General features: G+C 45.4%; 1 protein-coding gene across 3 annotated transcripts in view; it reads right to left on the bottom strand.

Annotated features, from left to right (window-relative positions):
• The window catches only part of MLLT1 (MLLT1 super elongation complex subunit), a 169972-nt gene that overhangs the window by 110173 nt on the left and 39241 nt on the right, over positions 1-20558 (bottom strand). For all 3 annotated transcript variants that reach the window (XM_069216396.1, XM_069216395.1, XM_069216394.1), the window contains exon 2: positions 8637-8817. In XM_069216396.1, coding sequence (XP_069072497.1) covers positions 8637-8817 — 181 coding nt within the window. The remainder of the gene's footprint in view (positions 1-8636; positions 8818-20558) is intronic.

Here is a 20558-nt window from a genome sequence, read left to right as displayed (position 1 = left end):
ACTGGGTACAGGGGAAGCAAGACATATACATCTAATGGCAGAATTGCACAATGTTAAACTACAAAACCTGGGGCTAATCCCAGCTTCCCCACTTTACCACATTGTGTGATCCCAGGGAATGGATTTATTTCACTTTCCTTTCTTTTTCTTAAGTATCACATGTAAGAGCACCTCAAAATACATGACTTCAGGATGTGTGCTGTACAAAACCTTCTCCTGTGTTTAATAGTTTTTAATGTTGTTCATGTATAAAGGGAACGTAAGCCACTGTAAAAGTGCATATGGCGACTGACTTTTCTCTCTCCTGGTTCACTATTGCCAATGACAACCTAGTTACTTTCTTTCCTTAACTTCAATTAAGATTTAAACAAAAGCTTACCTGTTTAACATCTTTTTAATGTTTGTGCGGAGTGAACAGCAGCCCAGTGCAGCTGTTGATCAGGGGCCGCAAGTAAAAGTCAAGAGGGTGAGTCACATTGAGTATCCCTGCTTTAAGAAATAGTTAACCAGACCCCCAGTCAATGTCAGATACAGGGGGTACCGAAGAGTGGAGCATACACGCTTCAGCTGCAGGGCAGGCCAATAAATAACGTGAGACTTCCCTGGCTGGATGGGAAAACAAAATCCTAATGAGAAATGCCCTAGCAAAGTCAACAGGTATGGCCTTGGCAAGCTGGTGCAATGGCTACATAGTTTCATTTTTAATTGCAAAGTGTCCCAAAAATAAGCAGAGAAAAAGGAAACCCTCCACAAGCTAAAAATGAAGGTAAAATGCTTGCATTAAACCACTGAAAATAAATATAACCAACACATATCATTTTAGAAGAACAGTAGAGTGCTTGATAGAAGGCCGTGTCTTTAGAACAAGAAAAGGAAAATTCTGGTTTGAATGCACATCACAGACACAAAGGACTCTTAAAGGTGCAACAAAAAAGGTATTATTGTTTTTGAAGTACTGTAACCTAAAGTCAGTTTTAGACAATCAAAGATGACTAAAAATGTCAAAAAGTCACAAAATGATAAGAAGGCAAAAATAAAAAGGTATGGCAAAGTAAAATGTGAGCCACCATCCATGGCACAGAAGTGTACTTATTTTTGGCAATGGTTACAACTGATCAGGCAAAACTGATCAGGCAAATTACTATCAGTCAAGCAGCATGAGAGCCAATGGCGGAGATGGGCTTATTCAATCCTGTATGACACGGTCAACAGAACGCAATTGACAAATGAACAGACCAGTGGATGAAGAGGCGTAACATAAAGCCTCTCCATGATGTATAAATTGATCTACTAGGGTCCAGCCTGCGTGAGCAGCATGCGCTCTCGCTTGCGAGACCCTGTTGTATTCAGTAAGGGGCTTGGAGCCCGCCCATTGCTTACCATTCGTTGGTCCCTTTGTCAATTTTCTTTACTGTTGCCTACTTCGCTGGCATGTGCCTTGGCATCGCTTCCCGATTCATCTGCGGAGCATGGCCCAAGCAGAGATATACAGGGAGTGCAGAATTATTAGGCAAGTTGTATTTTTGAGGATTAATTTTATTATTGAACAACAACCATGTTCTCAATGAACCCAAAAAACTCATTAATATCAAAGCTGAATATTTTTGGAAGTAGTTTTTAGTTTGTTTTTAGTTTTAGCTATGTTTGGGGGATATCTGTGTGTGCAGGTGACTATTACTGTGCATAATTATTAGGCAACTTAACAAAAAACAAATATATACCCATTTCAATTATTTATTATTACCAGTGAAACCAATATAACATCTCAACATTCACAAATATACATTTCTGACATTCAAAAACAAAACAAAAACAAATCAGTGACCAATATAGCCACCTTTCTTTGCAAGGACACTCAAAAGCCTGCCATCCATGGATTCTGTCAGTGTTTTGATCTGTTCACCATCAACATTGCGTGCAGCAGCAACCACAGCCTCCCAGACACTGTTCAGAGAGGTGTACTGTTTTCCCTCTTTGTAAATCTCACATTTGATGATGGACCACAGGTTCTCAATGGGGTTCAGATCAGGTGAACAAGGAGGCCATGTCATTAGATTTCCTTCTTTTATACCCTTTCTTGCCAGCCACGCTGTGGAGTACTTGGACGCGTGTGATGGAGCATTGTCCTGCATGAAAATCATGTTTTTCTTGAAGGATGCAGACTTCTTCCTGTACCACTGCTTGAAGAAGGTGTCTTCCAGGAACTGGCAGTAGGACTGGGAGTTGAGCTTGACTCCATCCTCAACCCGAAAAGGCCCCACAAGCTCATCTTTGATGATACCAGCCCAAACCAGTACTCCACCTCCACCTTGCTGGCGTCTGAGTCGGACTGGAGCTCTCTGCCCTTTACCAATCCAGCCACGGGCCCATCCATCTGGCCCATCAAGACTCACTCTCATTTCCTCAGTCCATAAAACCTTAGAAAAATCAGTCTTGAGATATTTCTTGGCCCAGTCTTGACGTTTCAGCTTGTGTGTCTTGTTCAGTGGTGGTCGTCTTTCAGCCTTTCTTACCTTGGCCATGTCTCTGAGTATTGCACACCTTGTGCTTTTGGGCACTCCAGTGATGTTGCAGCTCTGAAATATGGCCAAACTGGTGGTAAGTGGCATCGTGGCAGCTGCACGCTTGACTTTTCTCAGTTCATGGGCAGTTATTTTGCGCCTTGGTTTTTCCACACGCTTCTTGCGACCCTGTTGACTATTTTGAATGAAACGCTTGATTGTTCGATGATCACGCTTCAGAAGCTTTGCAATTTTAAGAGTGCTGCATCCCTCTGCAAGATATCTCACTATTTTTGACTTTTCTGAGCCTGTCAAGTCCTTCTTTTGACCCATTTTGCCAATGGAAAGGAAGTTGCCTAATAATTATGCACACCTGATATAGGGTGTTGATGTCATTAGACCACACCCCTTCTCATTACAGAGATGCACATCACCTAATATGCTTAATTGGTAGTAGGCTTTCGAGCCTATACAGCTTGGAGTAAGACAACATGCATAAAGAGGATGATGTGGTCAAAATACTCATTTGCCTAATAATTCTGCACTCCCTGAATTCATTTTAATTAGTGTTCCTCCGCTAATCAGGCTGTGATTCAGGTACTGTTGATCTTTCTTTACCCCCCCCCTTCCTCACCTGCCAGTTCCTCATGTTTTTTCAGTTCTTTGTGTTTCTTTATCCTGGTGTGTTTTTTTGTAGCCTATATAGTGCGAACTGGACGCATCGGTATTGAGCCAATGCAGAGACTCAAACTTGGTTATCCAGTGCCAACGTCGGCAGCGCTAACTTATGCTACCACATCCTCGCTGAATGTTTCGTATTTTTTTAGTACACAGCTTGATAACCAATTTGGGTACTTTTTTCTGCAGGAAACACCTAAACAAAGCTTTGCGTTTTCTTTCTTTTTAATAAGGCAATCAAAATATAATATGCTTGGTTACTGCTCAGTAATCATGCTTCCTCTGTGTAAGTGCTGTTGAAAGAATAAGTGGATTCTGGTGAAGTCTGCATGACGGCTTCAATATAGCGAGTTTCAAGAGACAGGCCAATTTTTTTTTGTTTTTTTAAATAAAAATGTAGACATCCAGCGGCAAGTACTGCACATGGCTCAGTGTAAGCAGGCCGTGGGTTTGGAAGGCTCCACATAGTCTTTCCTGCTGTCATGCACAGCCACACATTGAGATTGTGCCAGAATTTTGTTTGTGCTGTTTGCAGATTGTGTTTGGTGGTATAGACATGAGTAGGGCTAACAGAATTCCACATTCTCAATATGTCAGAGGTATTGAAGGCAACAGACGTATGACTTTCAGCCTGGCACTGCTTTTGAACCAGCAACATTAGCATCCTTGGGGCTATCGGCCACATGCACAGCGGGTAAAGTGAAACCACAAGTCCCAGCCATGGCTGAACCAGAAGGCTGCAAAACCAGGGCATGCTTAAAGTCACCCCAAAGCGCTATGGCAGTTGCAGACATGTACTCTGTCCTATACAGCACTTTCATGGAACCCGATGGGAGGCACTGGGCACAAACTTTTGAATAAAGAACTGCAGGGCACATTCATCATGCCCAGACCAGCACCTCTCACATTTTTCAATACTTTGCTTTTGTTTAACATTGTCCATCTACTTTTCATTGTGGTTACAGATTTGTGATTGATCATTTATAGGTTTTCCACATATCGTTTTAGTCAAGAGACTTTAACCCGAAATGTTCTTACGAGTTTGTCTTTTGAGTGTTTACTGCTGATGGAACTTCATTTCATGGTTCCGGCAGGCACCACCAAAAGGAAGGATGACGTTGCTTTACATTGCACTGTTGAGTTCTTGACTAGAAAGCAGTCGACAAAGTAATGCAAGTGGCTTTAAGTGCTACATTAAATTCTGAGTGAATGAAACACTCACTAATAGCCATTTACAGCACAGTCTCGCCTCATCAAAACATCATATTCAGCAGATTTTAGATTTACTCAAAGGCAGAGTAAAAATAGCGAAGGCTGACTCAAGCACTCGATCCTTTTCATACGGAGCCAGATCTTTTGGTTTCTGCTCCATGTGGAGCATCGGACCTTGAGTGGGTGACTTGTTTTCACAGGTGTATGAAAGCTAATCACAAAGTGGCGCCAAAGCTCGGTGCTCCTTCTTCCATTCCACTGGAATAGTCAATGCTTCAACAGCGCCATTTTATTTAAGATTATTGTACTTTTTTTTGCTTAAAAGACGCGGTACAGTGATAAAACATGTCCGACAAATAGAAATACATGAAGCCCTTGGTCTATTTCAAAACTCTGTTTAAGCGGACGTAACAGAGTGATGTTAGAGCTCTGCGGTTTATGTAAATAATTTTATTTAGTGAGGAAATGTATTTTTTACCTGGTTTTATTTATTCACGCTTCTTCTTTTAACCGGTTTTGTTTTACTTTGTTGCATTTCTACTGGTACTGCCAAGTTGTACTGTAAGCTGTGTAAATTCTCCCACAACTTTCTAAAGCGCCTTGAATGCTCAGTTAGGCGGCATATAGAGCTTTATTAAATATGCAATGCCTGCACTGACCGGAATCTCCGTAAAATGTTAAGCGGTGTTATGGTCCTCCCCTCCACACAATTCTTGTATACTGTATGCGACATCACAGACAGAACACGGAGACAGGGGGCTTTAACATATTTTATGGTACTCTTTTCTAGGGAGGTGGCTGCTTAAGTAGCACGAGATGGCAAATGCGCCCTCGCTTGCAAGACACTATTGTGTAAAATAAGGGGCTTCCAAGCCCACCCATTGCTTACCACTCGTTGGTTTAATTGTCACTCTTTTTTGTTGCCGCCCAATTGGCCAGCCTGTGCCTTGGCGTCACTTCCTGCTTTTTCTGTTGCGTACCCAGATTTATTCATCTTAATGAAAGTCCCTTCACTTCTCGCACTGATTCAAATTCTGTCGTCGTGTCTATGTTGTTGGTGTTCCTTTATTGTTATTTATCTTTATTGTTTTTCATATTTCATTATCTCACACCACCTGCCCACTCTGTGTTTTTTTTTTATCACCACCACATGCCCGTTTGTAGAAATATCCTCTCCCCCGAACCTTTTGTAGGTGCTTTTTTTTTTTTTTTTAAACCTGGATTTTGCATCTTCATGCACTTTAACTTTTTAAAGTTATATGGCTCCTGAGGTGCCAGTAAAACAGCTGACCCCCCAACCGACCAGAGTGTGCAAGGAGTCTGTTTTTAATTTAAGGTGGACTTATTTTATGCAGTAGGTACCTGTTGATTTCTCCGTCTAACACTGGTGTTATTAGTGAACTCAAGGGAAATGTCCCTCTCTGCAATTCCCCAGCACTGCCTCTTGGCAAACATAAGAGTGCATGAAGATTACAGGCCAAGACACCCACTAGTAATTTGTTACTTATGTTTTAAATATATCCCTTACATTCACCTGCACTGCCTCATTAAGAATTAGGGCTTGCTGCATATCTACGGGACTACATATTGCATTTGTTACCTATTAGCAAAGCAATGCTTTCTGGGATCTGCGGTCCTGGTTAACTTAAAAAAAGATATCAGTTGTTCAAAAACAGACAGCAATGAGTGCTAAAAAGGTAGCACAGTAATGGGCTGCTTTCTGCCTGATGACCATGGACTTCAATTCACTAACATGCCAGGAGTAGCAGAAGTGACATCACATGCCCTTTGACCTTCACTCACACATTTACAGACTCACACACTCACCAGCAAGCATGCACACAACATAACTTTTGCTTTCACTTAAAAAAAAAAAATAATATATATATATATTTTTTTTTTAAAGCTATGCTGCACAGCATTGGGTTTAGTGTACAGCAAGGCTAAACCCCATTGGCAAAGCCAGTAGATACCAAAGGCGGGAGAGTGGCTGTGTCAATGCTTGTTTTTAGGTTTGACTTTACCTGTCTCACCAGCTGCATGCAATGAACACAATTCAAAGAACCTTAGTGTGTTATACAGATTATACCCATCTGACACTAAGTCCCGAAGCCGAGGTTGAGGTAAGTATTAGACTCACCGCTTCACTCTCGCAGTTTGCTTCAGCTGTGTTCAGGTTCTCCAAATGTAGCAGCAGATTGTTTTCGATCCCAACACACAACTATCGAAAAACTTACTATTTTAAATGTACCGGATTCGAAACCATGCTATATTCCAGAGAGCTCTGAAAACCCAACTATTTTGATGAGGCGAGGCCCTGGGCTTATTTTCTCCTTCTGGATGATAAACTCTGCACTAGATGAGAACCAAACTGGTTCTGAAACCTTAGACATCATAGGCCGATTATAAAAGTGCGATCCAAACCACTCCACTGTGTTCCAGTTCCAAGCACTTATGGACTAGACAAGGGAGTGCTACTCAAGGTACTTGATCCACAGGGCTGGTAGCTTCATGACAGCAGTCTCCCAGAGTTGAGGTGAGGAGGGTGCCTGGCCCCGAAGAGGAGAGCCTATAGGAGAAGAAACCAGGGCACTTCCTGGTGTGAGAAAGAAGAAGCAGACTGCTAAAAGGGAGTGAAGCCAAGTGCACTGTGAAGGGGCACTGGATCCCCTCAAGTAGCTGTAAACTACACCAAGACGTTCAACTACAAAGCATCATCGTGTTGGCAGGCATCCTGCTGGTTTACTGTGACTAGTAACCAATTTTCTTGTGTCCCCCATAAATGATGTGTCTTTAAGCATGTATGTCCTCTATTCCAGGTACATTTTTGGGGTACTGAGCAGTCACTGTGCAAAACAGTAGCAATTAGGATATGGCGAACTCTCCCAGGACAGATGTTGCAAGCTTGAAAGGTAACGCACGAGATGGAAAGGAAACAGGCGGGAAAATTGACCTGAAAATGATGTTTGAATCTTCTCAAGACAAGCCCCCACCCACTGCCACAGGCACATTCAATATCCCATCATTATGTCCTGGGACAATATTGGAAGCTGATGGAACCATTTCATAGTGGCCAATGGGAACACGTTCTAGAGCAACCCAAAGTTCAAGAGGAAGCAAGTCTGGGGGCACTTTTTTACAGATTAGCGAATTCACATCCAATTAGGATAAGTCATGTCACATTTGAAAAACATTTGCTTGGCCAAATGGAGCCGGACGTTTCAATGATTTCACATTATTGCATGCCCAGAATCTCCACTTGGAGCAGTTCTGATTCAAAGTGTGATGAATATTTGATTGAGCCAGTCATGAGCTTCCTTTATAGGTGGCATGGAACAGGGGAGGGAAGGGACCATCGTGTCAGAACATTTTTCTGGGGAAAGGGAATGGGAGAGGAGCTCCAAGTGTTCTAGGTTTCAGGGTATGGGACATGAGTTCTGCAAATGTAAGATGATACAACGAAAATGGACGGAGCCAGCCGTCACAAAGAATATCACGATTTTAAAGACCATTCACCAGGCCATCGGTGAACAAGCGATGCAAAGGCATACATAAGTTATTCATACATGTCTCTCAGATGAGAAAAGGCATGAACAACAGAACGGGAGACTGAAGTGTCCTTTACTCTGACAGCCAATAAGCTGCCACTCCACAAGGACACAGGTACAAGTATCTGTGCCCCTGGACTGAAACACTTTACTAAATACAGATTGTACTGTTTAGTTAAGCCATGAATAAAGGTACTTCATCCACGAAGTAAATATTGAAACCATGTCAGTTTTTTTTTGTTTTTTGTTTTTTTAAAGCTTGGTCTTATGTACAGATTTGAGGGTAAACACTACCCCTCGCAACAATGGAACCCTCGAGAGTGAAAGGTTTTATTATGAGGGTTTTTGAAAAGAATACGTAGTGCCCACAGGAATCTTGAAAGGAAACCAAGGGTAGAGATCAAACAGCGCAACTGGTGTAGAAAATTATTTACATAACGGGCAAATGTTTACAAGCAATCATTGTGTTTTTCATTTCATGGTTTTTAGATTCAACAGGGCCACATACAAAGAACCGAGAGGAGACGCAGTGAGGAAGTACATGCATCTCTTTAGGAAGTTATTGATGCCCCCAAATCCATCTCCACCCCCCGACTGAACTTATTTTTTTTTTTAAAAGAGGTGAACCCAGTGATGCCAGACACTTAACCAATCAGAATTAGTCTGTACTTTACAACAAAATATGCTTCGTACTCACTCCTCTTCGGGTTCGGGAAACTCTCGTGCAGCCGGAAGACGACCTTCTCCACGAAGTGCTGGATGTCACATTGCTCTGGGCCACGGACAAAGACCATCCAATCGTGGGTGAACCCCTCTGTGGTGACCTTCTTTCGTAGCTGGGCCCGGTGTCCCAGCTCCAGCTTCACTTGTACCGTGCACTAGGAGGAGAGGAGAGCAAACTGAGTAACACTCATTCACGAGGTGCAAAGTGAGACAAGTCAGAAGAGGTTAGCCCTATAGCATCAGTTTGCTCTGGGAGTGAAACAACCGGTGAACGCGGAGTAAACGATTTAGCAAGCTTAGGTAACATAAGGCAGGCACCCACTACGAGTCCTTAAGGCAGATTCTTAAGCACAAGCAGCAGCAGAACTCTCACATTATCCTCAATGTGAGTTTCAAAAAGGGGATCTCAAAGGGGGAAAAACAAGCCTTGGGAGAACTAGATTAGTGTTGCAGTGCAGAGGAAGGGTAAAAAACAGTAGAACGGGTGGGCTGTCTTACAACTATAATGTGCAAGTATTGCTAGTAAGGCTTCACCTGGAGTTATGTACAGTGTGCGCTTCTGGACTCTCACAAAAAACAGTTCTTGCCTTTTGGATGCCAAAGCTTTTTAGGGTAGAGCACGCAAGCACTCTGGCCCCTGCTGCAATCTCTCTCTGGGCTTTTAACCACACCCAGGTCACGCCCATGTCAGCTTGGTTGGTTCGTGGGCTTGCCTTTTAAAATTTGCTTGATTTCATTAGTGAAAGCCATGCATGTCAGCAACGGTGAACTACTGATAACATATGAGGCTCCATGTTTTCAGCATGGTTTCTGGACTATTTTGTTGTTTTTTTTTCCTACGCAGCGCAATCTCACTGGGCAGTAGTCAAGCGCTTTGCATGACATCGACCCCGTTACATGGATAATCACACTTTTGCAGATTCTTTTGACTGCAACCAAACTTCTGTTTCAATTTGTGTGTCTCCTTCACAATCATGGCAGCAGTCGGCTTGCTCACGTGAAACTGTTTTACTTTTCATTTTGAGTTTATGTGGCAAGAAAAATCCGATTAGGAGTTTACAACGCTAATAGCTCTAACTCGTGCAAATGTGAGACCCATTGCATTGCAAACGCTTATTTTGGATTTCCATTCCAGAATTGGGGATATATATCCTGGTCCAGTAAATTAAAAGAAAAAAAAAAAAATGGAATGTGCGTCAAACTTAATTTTGATGAAGGAGTCGCAAAGCAGCAAATGTCAGCCTACCCCACCCCAAACGAAAAGAAGAATTACATACAGGGGGTGGGGACTGGGACAGCAACGGTGGTGTGGGTGGTAAACTAAATACAATCAAGCAGAGACTAGCAGTAAATAAACTTACAAATTTACAAAAGTAAATGGGGACGGAAGCAATGGGAGTGCTAAGTGCGCGGATGGCAACACTGAATGATTAGGGAGTTGTGAGGAGGAAAAGCAGAGTGAGGGAGGCAGGAGTGCGGGCGACAGGGAGGGAAGACGGTGGGTGGATGACAGGGAAGAACAGGGCAGGAGGGCAGAGGACAAGGGAGGGGTGGGTGGGAGGGGCCGAGCGACGATGAGGGAAGGGGCGAGCAAGGATAAGGGAAGGGAAGGGGCGGGAGGGAAGGGCCGAGCAAGGATAAGGGAAGGGAAGGGGCGGGAGGGAAGGGCCGAGCAAGGATAAGGGAAGGGAAGGGGCGGGAGGGAAGGGCCGAGCAAGGATAAGGGAAGGGAAGGGGCGGGAGGGAAGGGCCGAGCAAGGATAAGGGAAAGGAAGGGGCGGGAGGGAAGGGCTGAGCAAGGATAAGGGAAGGGAAGGGGCCGAGCAAGGATAAGGGAAGGGAAGGGGCCGAGCAAGGATAAGGGAAGGGAAGGGGCCGAGCAAGGATAAGGGAAGGGAAGGGGCCGAGCAAGGATAAGGGAAGGGAAGGGGCCGAGCAAGGATAAGGGAAGGGAAGGGGCCGAGCAAGGATAAGGGAAGGGAAGGGGCCGAGCAAGGATAAGGGAAGGGAAGGGGCCGAGCAAGGATAAGGGAAGGGAAGGGGCCGAGCAAGGATAAGGGAAGGGAAGGGGCCGAGCAAGGATAAGGGAAGGGAAGGGGCCGAGCAAGGATAAGGGAAGGGGTGGGAGGGAAGGGCCGAGCAAGGATAAGGGAAGGGGTGGGAGGGAAGGGCCGAGCAAGGATAAGGGAAGGGGCGGGAGGGAAGGGCCGAGCAAGGATAAGGGAAGGGGCCGGAGGGCAGAGCGACAACAAGGGGGAGGGGGGAGGAGGTAAAGGCCAAGCGACAAGGAGGGGGGTTGGAAGGTGCAAGCAACAACAAGGAGGGGGCAGGAGGGAAGGGCCGAGCAATGACGAAAAAGGGAGGAGCCAAGCAAAAACTAGGGAGGCGGCAGGAGGGAGAGGCTGAGCAAAGACAAGGGAGTGGGGTGGGATGGAGGGGGCCGAGTGATGAGGGAGCTGGGCGGCGAGGGAGGAGCCAAGCGAAAAACAAGGGAGGAGGTGGGAAAGGAGGAAAGGCAGAGAGACCACGAGGGAGGAGGTGGGAAAGGAGGAAAGGCCGAGAGACCACGAGGGAGGAGGTGGGAAAGGAGGAAAGGCCGAGAGACCACGAGGGAGGAGGTGGGAAAGGAGGAAAGGCCGAGAGACCACGAGGGAGGAGGTGGGAAAGGAGGAAAGGCCGAGAGACCACGAGGGAGGGGGCGGGAGGGGCCGAGCGACAAGGGAGGGGGCGGGAGGGGCCGAGCGACAAGCGAGTGGGAGGGAGGGAGGGGCCGAGCGACAAGCGAGTGGGAGGGAGGGAGGGGGCCGAGCGACAAGCGAGTGGGAGGGAGGGAGGGGGCCGAGCGACAAGCGAGTGGGAGGGAGGGAGGGGCCGAGCGACAAGGGAGTGGCTCAGAGACAAGGGGGGGGCTGGAGGGAGGGGCCGAGCAACAAGAGGGAGGGAGGGAGGGAGGGTGGGTCTGAGCCACAAGGGAGGGGGCAAGTGACAATAAGGGTGGGGTTTGTAGGAGGGAGGGAGACCAAATATGTGTCCTTTCACGAGCCTTTTCCAGTTAGCTCACACCTGGGTTACCTTGGGCCACTGCACCTTCATGGATCGAGATTAATCCAGCAGCCCCCTCTCCACTCTTGGAATACTTGCTATTCGATGGGCGAAAGAAGGAACCTTCTGTTTTATTTTGTCAGCCCTTAAGAAATTACGTCTGCAGTCACTTGGAGAGACTAGTGAGGGGCTGGGAGCGGGCACTAAAAGGTATATGGTACCCCTTATGACTGACTCTCTTGGCATTTTCTGGACACCAAGTTTTACGTAGAAATACTTTGTGAAAGCAATCATTTAACATTAGTTTCTAAACCATAAGCATCTAGATTATCAATAAATCTTTTTCCTCAATTTAAGATTGTGTGTCAAAATGATTATTTGTTTTGTTAACGAAGAGGGGATCAAGCGATACAAAACACTGACCTAGTACTGACCAATCACAAATCATATGAAATGAAGCATGAGCTAACGCTCCCTTCCCTCTTTCCGTTTTTAAAACCATCACTTTATCTAAGTTCCACCAAAAGGTACGTAGCAGCTTAGAAGCCTTTTCCATCACTCCAAGGTAACTAATAAGGGGCCACTTTCAGATTAAGAGCTCAATGGCTGCCATTAGACACTGCAGCAACAAAACTACACACTGGTCCCGAGCTAGCACTTTACAAGGGGTAAGTTAACATCCCCAGCAATATGCCTCAAAGAACATTTCATGGAACTTTAATGTAGTAGAATAATAAAAAAAATTAAAAAAAATAACACAAAACCCCAAACGATGAAATAAAGAGAATTAGGAGTGTGCACACTTTATGTCCCCCAAATTAAACTATTTAGCTTTGAAAGACCCTGGTGAAAGAGAGGTGAGGGGAGGGGGGGGTCCGACGGCATTTAGAAAATTGCATTTTTTCCTATATGCCATCCACCCAAAAAAAATCCACCCACCTATGAACCCATCGATAATTAGAGAGAACATTCAGAACAGCTCAAATCACTGGGGCGGGGGGTGTTAAAAGGAGTGTAGGGTTAGTGAAAAAAAGGATGAAGAGACTCCTATGTCTGTGGGAAAGGAATCTGGCTGAACGTTGTGTTCAACTGAGGAGGATACGAAAAATATAATCATAATATTCCACTGTATACCATCATCAACGCCAACCAAATCACAACACCCGTACTTGAGGTTCTGCACTATGCCAGCATCCAGGTGATCCTGAAGTAAAACAAAACCACCGAGCCAGCAACCGAGTACTCCCGAGCCTCATCCCAGCAGCACTGATGGGCTGCAAGCAGAAACCCGGCGTGTGATACAAGAATCACCACCGCCACCCGCAGCACTAGCTCAAGATGCACAGAGCAGGAACACAGATATGACGCTTCGATAGCTGTGCCAACCAAAAGTATAAATGCATGCATCTGCCATTACACAAGCCTTCCCCGGCGCCGTCAGACAATCCCGTCTGTCACCCCAGGCGATGCCACGCAGCAGACACAACAATCCGTCACCGACAGGCAACACACAACGTAGGAACAAACAAATACCATGTGGACAAACGGGAGCTCCGGGGCCGGCTTCCGCCCGCTCGTCCTGCGGCTTTGAAGTGGCAGCCGGCCTCGCTTCACAGGTGACGCAGACTGGATCTTATTTTTTAACTCTCAACCCAAGGATCCCACTAGGACCTGCAGCAGTTTGTAAACACCACCTGCTACAATGCCGACAGTCTCACCAGGGGAAGCCTCATGAGGAGCGGCGTGTTGGGAGACCTCCCACAAACCTGGTGGAATGCCTCCGAAACACCGGGAACTGCAAGACATCCTGCCCCCGATAGCCGATCTGTTCGCTCTCGTGGTGTGACCGTGCCACACAGGGCAGCTTGAAGAGAAGAACTCTCTACATTTATTAAAAAAAAATATCCCATCCCCTCACCCCAAGGAGCGCATACCGCATCATCTAAGGCACATCCGCAAAGGAGCCCTGGGACTCCGTCTCCCACCCACACAACTGTGCTAACGCTCCCCGTCAACACCCGAGTCACCTCTGGGCCCCTGGGCTCTCCCCACCGCTTCCCACCCACAACCAGGCCTGCCACAAGCCACCGCAAGAAATATTTCCCGCGTGGTTCCACATTAAAGAAACCTCAATTAACGCGCAGCAAAAAGTCTTCGCGGAATGCCTTGCCGAAAATATAAAGTTAAAAACACATTTTCTGTAATCAAACGGTTGACTTGCTGTTAAAATATTGTCCCACCACGTTTGTGCACCATCTCCTCCAAAGACGCGTTAAGTGAAAGTCCCCAAAGCCTCTCAGAAATAAATGAACCCTTCCAATGCTCGACTAAAGATGCCGAGTCCAGATCAAACAACGCCCTGCGGCTGGCTCAGGCCTCCTCTCCAGCAAACGCAGAAGCTAGGACTATGCACAACAAAGACAACTCCATGCATACCTTTCCTCCCGGCAGGGAGCGCCCAGAGGTGACTCGGTCCTCCTGACACGAGTCGATCCGCCCTCCGTGGAGCCTGAAACTAGTGTAAACTAACGGGAGCTTAGAAATCCGCCTTTGTACCCACAGCCAGGCACCGCCTGAAATCCAGCACTCCCACGGTTTATAGGACAACAGAATGAACACGACAGGTTACACGCACACTGCTGGGTTGATCTTTCCTTCCAACTGTATATTCCTTCCTTTTGGTTACTCTAAAGAATCTTCACGCTTGTATATTAACATCTTTTTTCATGCACTTCTTAAAAACAACTGTTTCTCCCTCTATTAATATGGATTGAAGATGGGAATTAAAATGAAATAGATTCAAGCATGTGAGGAATGCTCCTGCGGAGTCTGTTTTGGAGGGACCCTGAAGGACCTGTTCTAAAGAATCACGAACAACACGCAGAGCACCACAACGTCAGGCCGGTGGAGCCCGTTTCCAAGTACTGCACCCCAGGACCTCGCCACCACCAAACAAACCCCTCTTGATAGGTCTCCTCGCAGACTCCACTTCACTGGCAGCTTCCCCAAGCACAGAATCGCAGCTGCTACGTAAAATCTAGCTTCGGCATAAGTTGTCATTGGCAGAGACTCCCTAGGACATATGTACACCATCTGGTACACACTGGAAGTAACCGGCATCTCCAGTTCACACCGGCTCTTCTACTCACTTAGCACTGGGCTTTTTGTTCAAGTTCATGCTCAGAGTTCCCAGAGAACATCTTAAAACGTTTTAGGTCTAGCCCAGAAACAGCTTTAGCCGTCTCGTCCAGCCTCATGTATTCAGCAAAATTATACATCTATCGCACACAAGATCAAACTTATTCATCCAATAGTCTGTAATAGAGTCAGTCACATTTTACTTCTGCGCATCACAGCATAAAACATGTGGCAATAGGTCAGCTTATGGGCCTTTTCGCTGTGACTGAATTTTTGCTTGTGCACATCTGCCTAAAAAGTAGTCCATTTCAGTGCCAGGGTTGTTCGGTCAGACACTGCTTGCTTAGTCCTTTCAGGTTGATCTTTAGAGACCTCTTTTATATACTTTAGTGTAGACTTCTTTGTGGGCTTACTGCTTTTCATTGGCTTGTTTGTGTCCTTTAAAAATCCCTGCTTGCTAGTGGTCAATATTTAGGTTCAGCGTGCAAGCACTTCAAACTTGTTGTCCTTCTGCTGTGCTTTTAACCACGCCCATCCCTTTCATTCAATCGTGGGTTTGACTTTTGAAATTCCCTTGGTTTCATTAGTGAAAGGCATGCATACATCATGCCTTTTCCGGTGTTCAGCCCTCCTCCAGAGCACCGGACAACTACTGAAAACATGCGCAGCTCCATGTTTTCCGCATGGTTCCTGGACTACTTTTTCTTTTACAGGCTCTGGTTTGTGTTTGCATCTCCGTGAAGGGATTTGTTTTATCTGGAGTATGTGGCGGACTTTGTTGCTTGACCCATGTTTCGTAAAAAAGGCATCCATATGTTAAAGAGTTAGGAACTTTCTTAGTAACTGTTTTTATGTTAATTTTAAAAGCAACGTTTTGAAGCTTTTGCTTACTGAAAAGGAGCGTGCCTGTTAGTTCCAAAATATAGGCGAGGGGGCTGCTTCAAGGACTGGGTTACTGTTTTTTTTTTTTTTTCTATATTTTTTTTTTTTAACACTCACCCATGCGGTGGAGGGGGTGAGATAATCTGTCATATTAGCACCACAGAAACAGATTTACTCCTGCCTTGACTGGGTGCAGGCTCCGACCATTTCCAGAGTACGTAAAAAAACATCCATTAATAATCACAAAGTCAGGTTTGTGGGTGTGCACAGACTTATCTGGGAACCCCACCCTTGTATGCCTATTCCCTACCAGAGGGAGAATATTTCCTCTTGTGCAATGCTTGTGAGTAAATACATTCAGAAGTTATATTTTGGAGATATTGAAATTTTAACTGAATCTATTTGCTTGTGCAAGTTGAACTGTAATGTACCAATGGCTTTAAGACTCAGGTTTGCATTTTTTAAAAACGTTCATAACACTGATGAGGTGAATGGGGTTGTTTTAAGTTCCAGATCACTCTGAGTAAGTCAAGGATAAAGTGTTGCTTCTCAGGGTAGTGTATACTCAATGCAGAAAGTTTTTTGAGTGAACGCTGAGTACAATCAGTTATTCAGTTGTACAGTCTTCAGAGCAGCCAAGGGGGCCGTTACTCACTTCACCATCACACCCAACCATGTGTATTGAACTGTTCATACAAGATGTAAGGCAGGGATGTCCGGTGTGTGCCTAGGCAGGCACGGCTGGGTAAGTGAGGTCACACTCGCTGCCGTGTGCTGTGACCTGAAGGTCAGAGGTTTGAGTTCTGGCAAAGCATAATCAGCTTTGCATCCTTCCGAAGTCAGTACCATTTAATCTGGCAATACAATGTGTTAGATATAGCACAGAAATACGGCAGACAAAGTAGGAAGCACTGCATGAAAACTAAATGATTAGGGTCGAGCCTGCGTTGCATGCGCCCGCGCATGCGTATCGCAGCAAGACGCTTTAGGGTTTAGAAAAGGGCTCGGAGCCCTGTCGACGTCACGTCAGTGTTTTTCATTGGTTCGTGGGCTTGCCTAATAAAATCTGCTTGCTTTCATTAGTCGAAGGCATGCATACGTCATGCATACTTCGACTCCGTTTTCCGGTGGCTAGCCCTCCTCGAGCACATCGACCAAGTACAGAAAACATGCGAGGCTCGCTGTTTTCTGTCCGGCTCGTGGACTACTTTTTCTCTAATTTACTAGCGCGATTTCGCTTGGCAGAAGTCGAGCGCTTTACATAGTTAATTGCACTTTTTAGGGTTACGTACATAAATGCACTTTTGCCGATAGCGTTGTAAACTCCTAACCCGACTTTTTACCTATCAGCTCTAACATGAGCAAACGCGAGACCCGGTGCATTGCAAATGCTTGTTTTTATTTTACTTTGGGTTGGAATCCAAATATCCATGTTTTAAGATTAGTAGCCAGACCTCTCGACCACGTGTCTTTGAGAAATTCGAGCGTGCTTAGAAACATAATAAAAAACAGTAACAAAATCTTTCATAAAATAGAAGATATTTGCATTGTAAGAACCGAAGGATGAAAATATTGTAGTCGTGTAAAAAGGACGTTGGAGAAAGGCATGTTATAACAATCCCAAAATGTTGCTGTTTATAACCCCCTTCTTGTTTCCTTCTTTACTTGTGTCCCCAAATCATGGGTAGTGCTGACCTCCATCTTAGGATAGTGTCACGAGGCAGCAGTATTCTTACCCAGCATGTCTTCTTTCCTCTGCAATACCTCATTGTGTGCTTTCTCCTCATTCGTGACCTCTGACTGGCAGCTATGGATGAAAGCGTGACCCCCGATAACCCCTCCCCCCCCTCCCGATCCCCCTCTCCTTATTCCACTAACTCCTCACAGCACAGACCTCCAAAGGAATAGGGTGGCCTCACAAGGTAGAAGCATTATTCTCTCTCAGTCCTCTCATTGGGCATGCATCTCTCTTTCTGCTCTCGGCCTCCTTCCATCACCAGTGATGGTTGTTGTGGCTGTTTTTAGTCTCACCACTTCTTGGGTGTACATCATAGACCCTCCATTGAGGTGCCTTAGAATAGCTCTGGCCTGCACCTTTACTACTGATGGGTGAACACTATAGGCCCTTTACTGAAGGGCATTAGCATGGCAGACTTAAATTAGGATGTTAAATGGCAACATTTTAATTTTTTGTTGTAGATGGAGGAAGAAGGTACATGGAAGTGCATTAGTTATATGCAGGGCCACTGGAATTATATGGCAGGAAAAGACTAAATTATGAGGCAGGGTTGGCCAAGTAACGTGACAAGAAATGTCCAATTATGAATTTACAAAGCCAATCGCTTTAAGTCAACAAATGCAAGACTTATTGCATTGCAAATGCTTGTACCTATTGGTCGCTGTTTTTCAATCCACGGAGCAGTGCCCAAGAAATTGTACCCTTCCACTTGTCACTATAGGATGTGTTTAGGGACTACTTATAGCTTTCTCTAAGAGCATTTGACCCGAGCACTTTTTCTCTTTCCTGCTCCGGATACTGTTTGCTTGTGCTCGGACTTCTGTTTATATACACAGGGCTAAAATTTCTTGTTATCTCCTCACATTCACTCTGCCTTCAAAGACCGATCAAATGCCTGACGCAAGGTAATTTTCTTTTTCTTAAGTGAGAGGATTTCCCTAACCCTAAACCCCTCCCAGTTGGCTACTTGGCTTTGTTTACTGCACGCAATTGGCAACTCCTCCAAATGGCCGGTGCCTGCCCCTTTAACAACCCTCCACCCAGGGACGGAGGTTTGAGATTGGAAAGAAACGGTCCCATGTGAGGAAGGCCCGTGCCGAATACAACTTGTGAGGCCAATACCAACACTGGGCCTTAAAAAATAGAGATCTATCTGGGTTTGCCTATCTTTGCTGCCCGTTTGTGTCTACGTTTGCACCTCGCAACCTACGTGGCTATCTTTTATTGTCTGCCTGTCCGACTCTCTCTTTCTAGTTATGTGTCTACTGCGTGTTTTATCTGTCTAGCTAGTGCGCGCTCTGTTTTTTAATCTATCACCTTCCTGTCTCTCAATGCATTGGTCTATCTAATGGTTAATTCTACAGCTGTTTTGATTCAGCGCTACGAAGCCAGTTCTCCAGCAGTAAGAGCTCTTTGAAACAGAAGTCAGTATTAGTTTCATTATCAAAATGGTAGCGGCCCCAGCTGAACCAGATTCGAAATGGACCCGTTTCTCAAGAAAACAGGTGTCAAAGGATGTGGGTCTTAGAAGCATTCACCTAAAAGCAGCAGCTTTTGCTGATGTGCAGACAGATGGCGGTGCTGCTCCCTCACGTAAGCAAGCTTGGTATCATTTCCTTACGCGCTGCATGGTGACGTATCAGAACATACACTGTGCTGGTGCCATCAGGCCCAGTCAGCTTTTTTCGCACTTTTCTATAGCACAGACCCTAATATAATGCTTCCAATGTAAATATTGTTGTTACACTCGATGTAACAATACTATCACAAAATATGCCACATCTCACTACATAATTTGACATTTCTTGCTGCATAATCTAGCCAACTCTGCCACATAATTTGATCCTCCCGCAGCAAAATGTAGTGGCCTTGTCTCTACGTGGTGCAGTATTACTTGGCTATCACACATGCAAAACTACCCAGTAGCTCGTGGTCAGACCCTTTATGCCCCACCAACACATTTCAAAAACAACAAAAATCTGATCTAATGCATTTGTGTCAGGGCTCTGTGTTGGACTCCATGATCACATGTTGAAATCCTAGCTTGCCCATTTACCATCCTTTTTAATATTTCTACTCCTAGCCTTCCCCCAGCCTCGCTGTTAGCCAGCCAGCAGCTCTGATGGTGGGGCGGTGAAAGTGGTATTCTATTCTAATTAGCATGGCATAATTAAATTAGGACACTAAATGGCAATGAAGATAGAAGACAAAGGTAAACGGAAGTGCTTTAGTTATATTCAGGGCCACTGGAATTATGTGGCAGAGAGGACCACGTTATGCGGTGCAGATGACCAATTTACGTGGCAAGAAAAGTCCAGTCATGCATTTGCAACACCAATAGCTGTAACTAAAGCAAATGCGAGACCCACTGCATTGCAAATGCTTGTTTATACACGGTCAGCAGCGTCTTCACTTTTACTACATATTACATATGTTTACAAAACACTGCATGTTTGCATTGCCACTGCTTTTGTCTTTTCCAATGACTGTTTTGTTATTTAGCATAACCACCGACTTAGGAGGCACAACATGATCTACTTCATACCCTTTTTAAAATACTCAAAGTTAAAAAAATCCCATTAAAAACTAGGGTTATGTTGCGGAGTTAACGCTTTCTTATCAAAGAGTTTGCCAGAAGCGTCCGTGTGTGGCCTTTCTCTGCAGGACTTAGATGAGGGGCGGACCCTGCGAGAGGGTTCAGGTGGAGGTAGCACCGAGCGCAGAGGAGGACCAGGCTTCAGACCCAACTAGAGCAGACCCTGGCACCTTGCACTGCGTGGGTGATCCCAGCAGAGGTCTGAGACCCGAGGGTGTTGACACTCGGGCGATAAAGAGAGAGTGGTGAACAGTAAAGGGGGCGGTGGAGCCTCCAGTTAACAGCATTAGCGAAGAAGTCACATGATGCAACAACAACACATTCTAAGTGGAAAGAAGAAGCAGCTTACAATCACTGGAGCACTCTTAAAAAGGGCCACAATGACCACAACCCCCAGTACAGTGCCTCAAGGTGCTATGAAGGTTACACCTCTATCCAAAATGCATCGATTTAGCAGCCTCCACCGCCTGAATGTCTCTGACACGCACACCAGGGCGTAC

The sequence above is a fragment of the Pleurodeles waltl genome, chromosome 12 (assembly GCF_031143425.1).
Source record: "Pleurodeles waltl isolate 20211129_DDA chromosome 12, aPleWal1.hap1.20221129, whole genome shotgun sequence".
In the NCBI taxonomy this organism is placed as follows: Eukaryota; Metazoa; Chordata; class Amphibia; order Caudata; family Salamandridae; genus Pleurodeles; species Pleurodeles waltl.
Note: the sequence above shows the minus strand (reverse complement) of the source record. Positions and strands in the feature narration are given on the sequence as shown.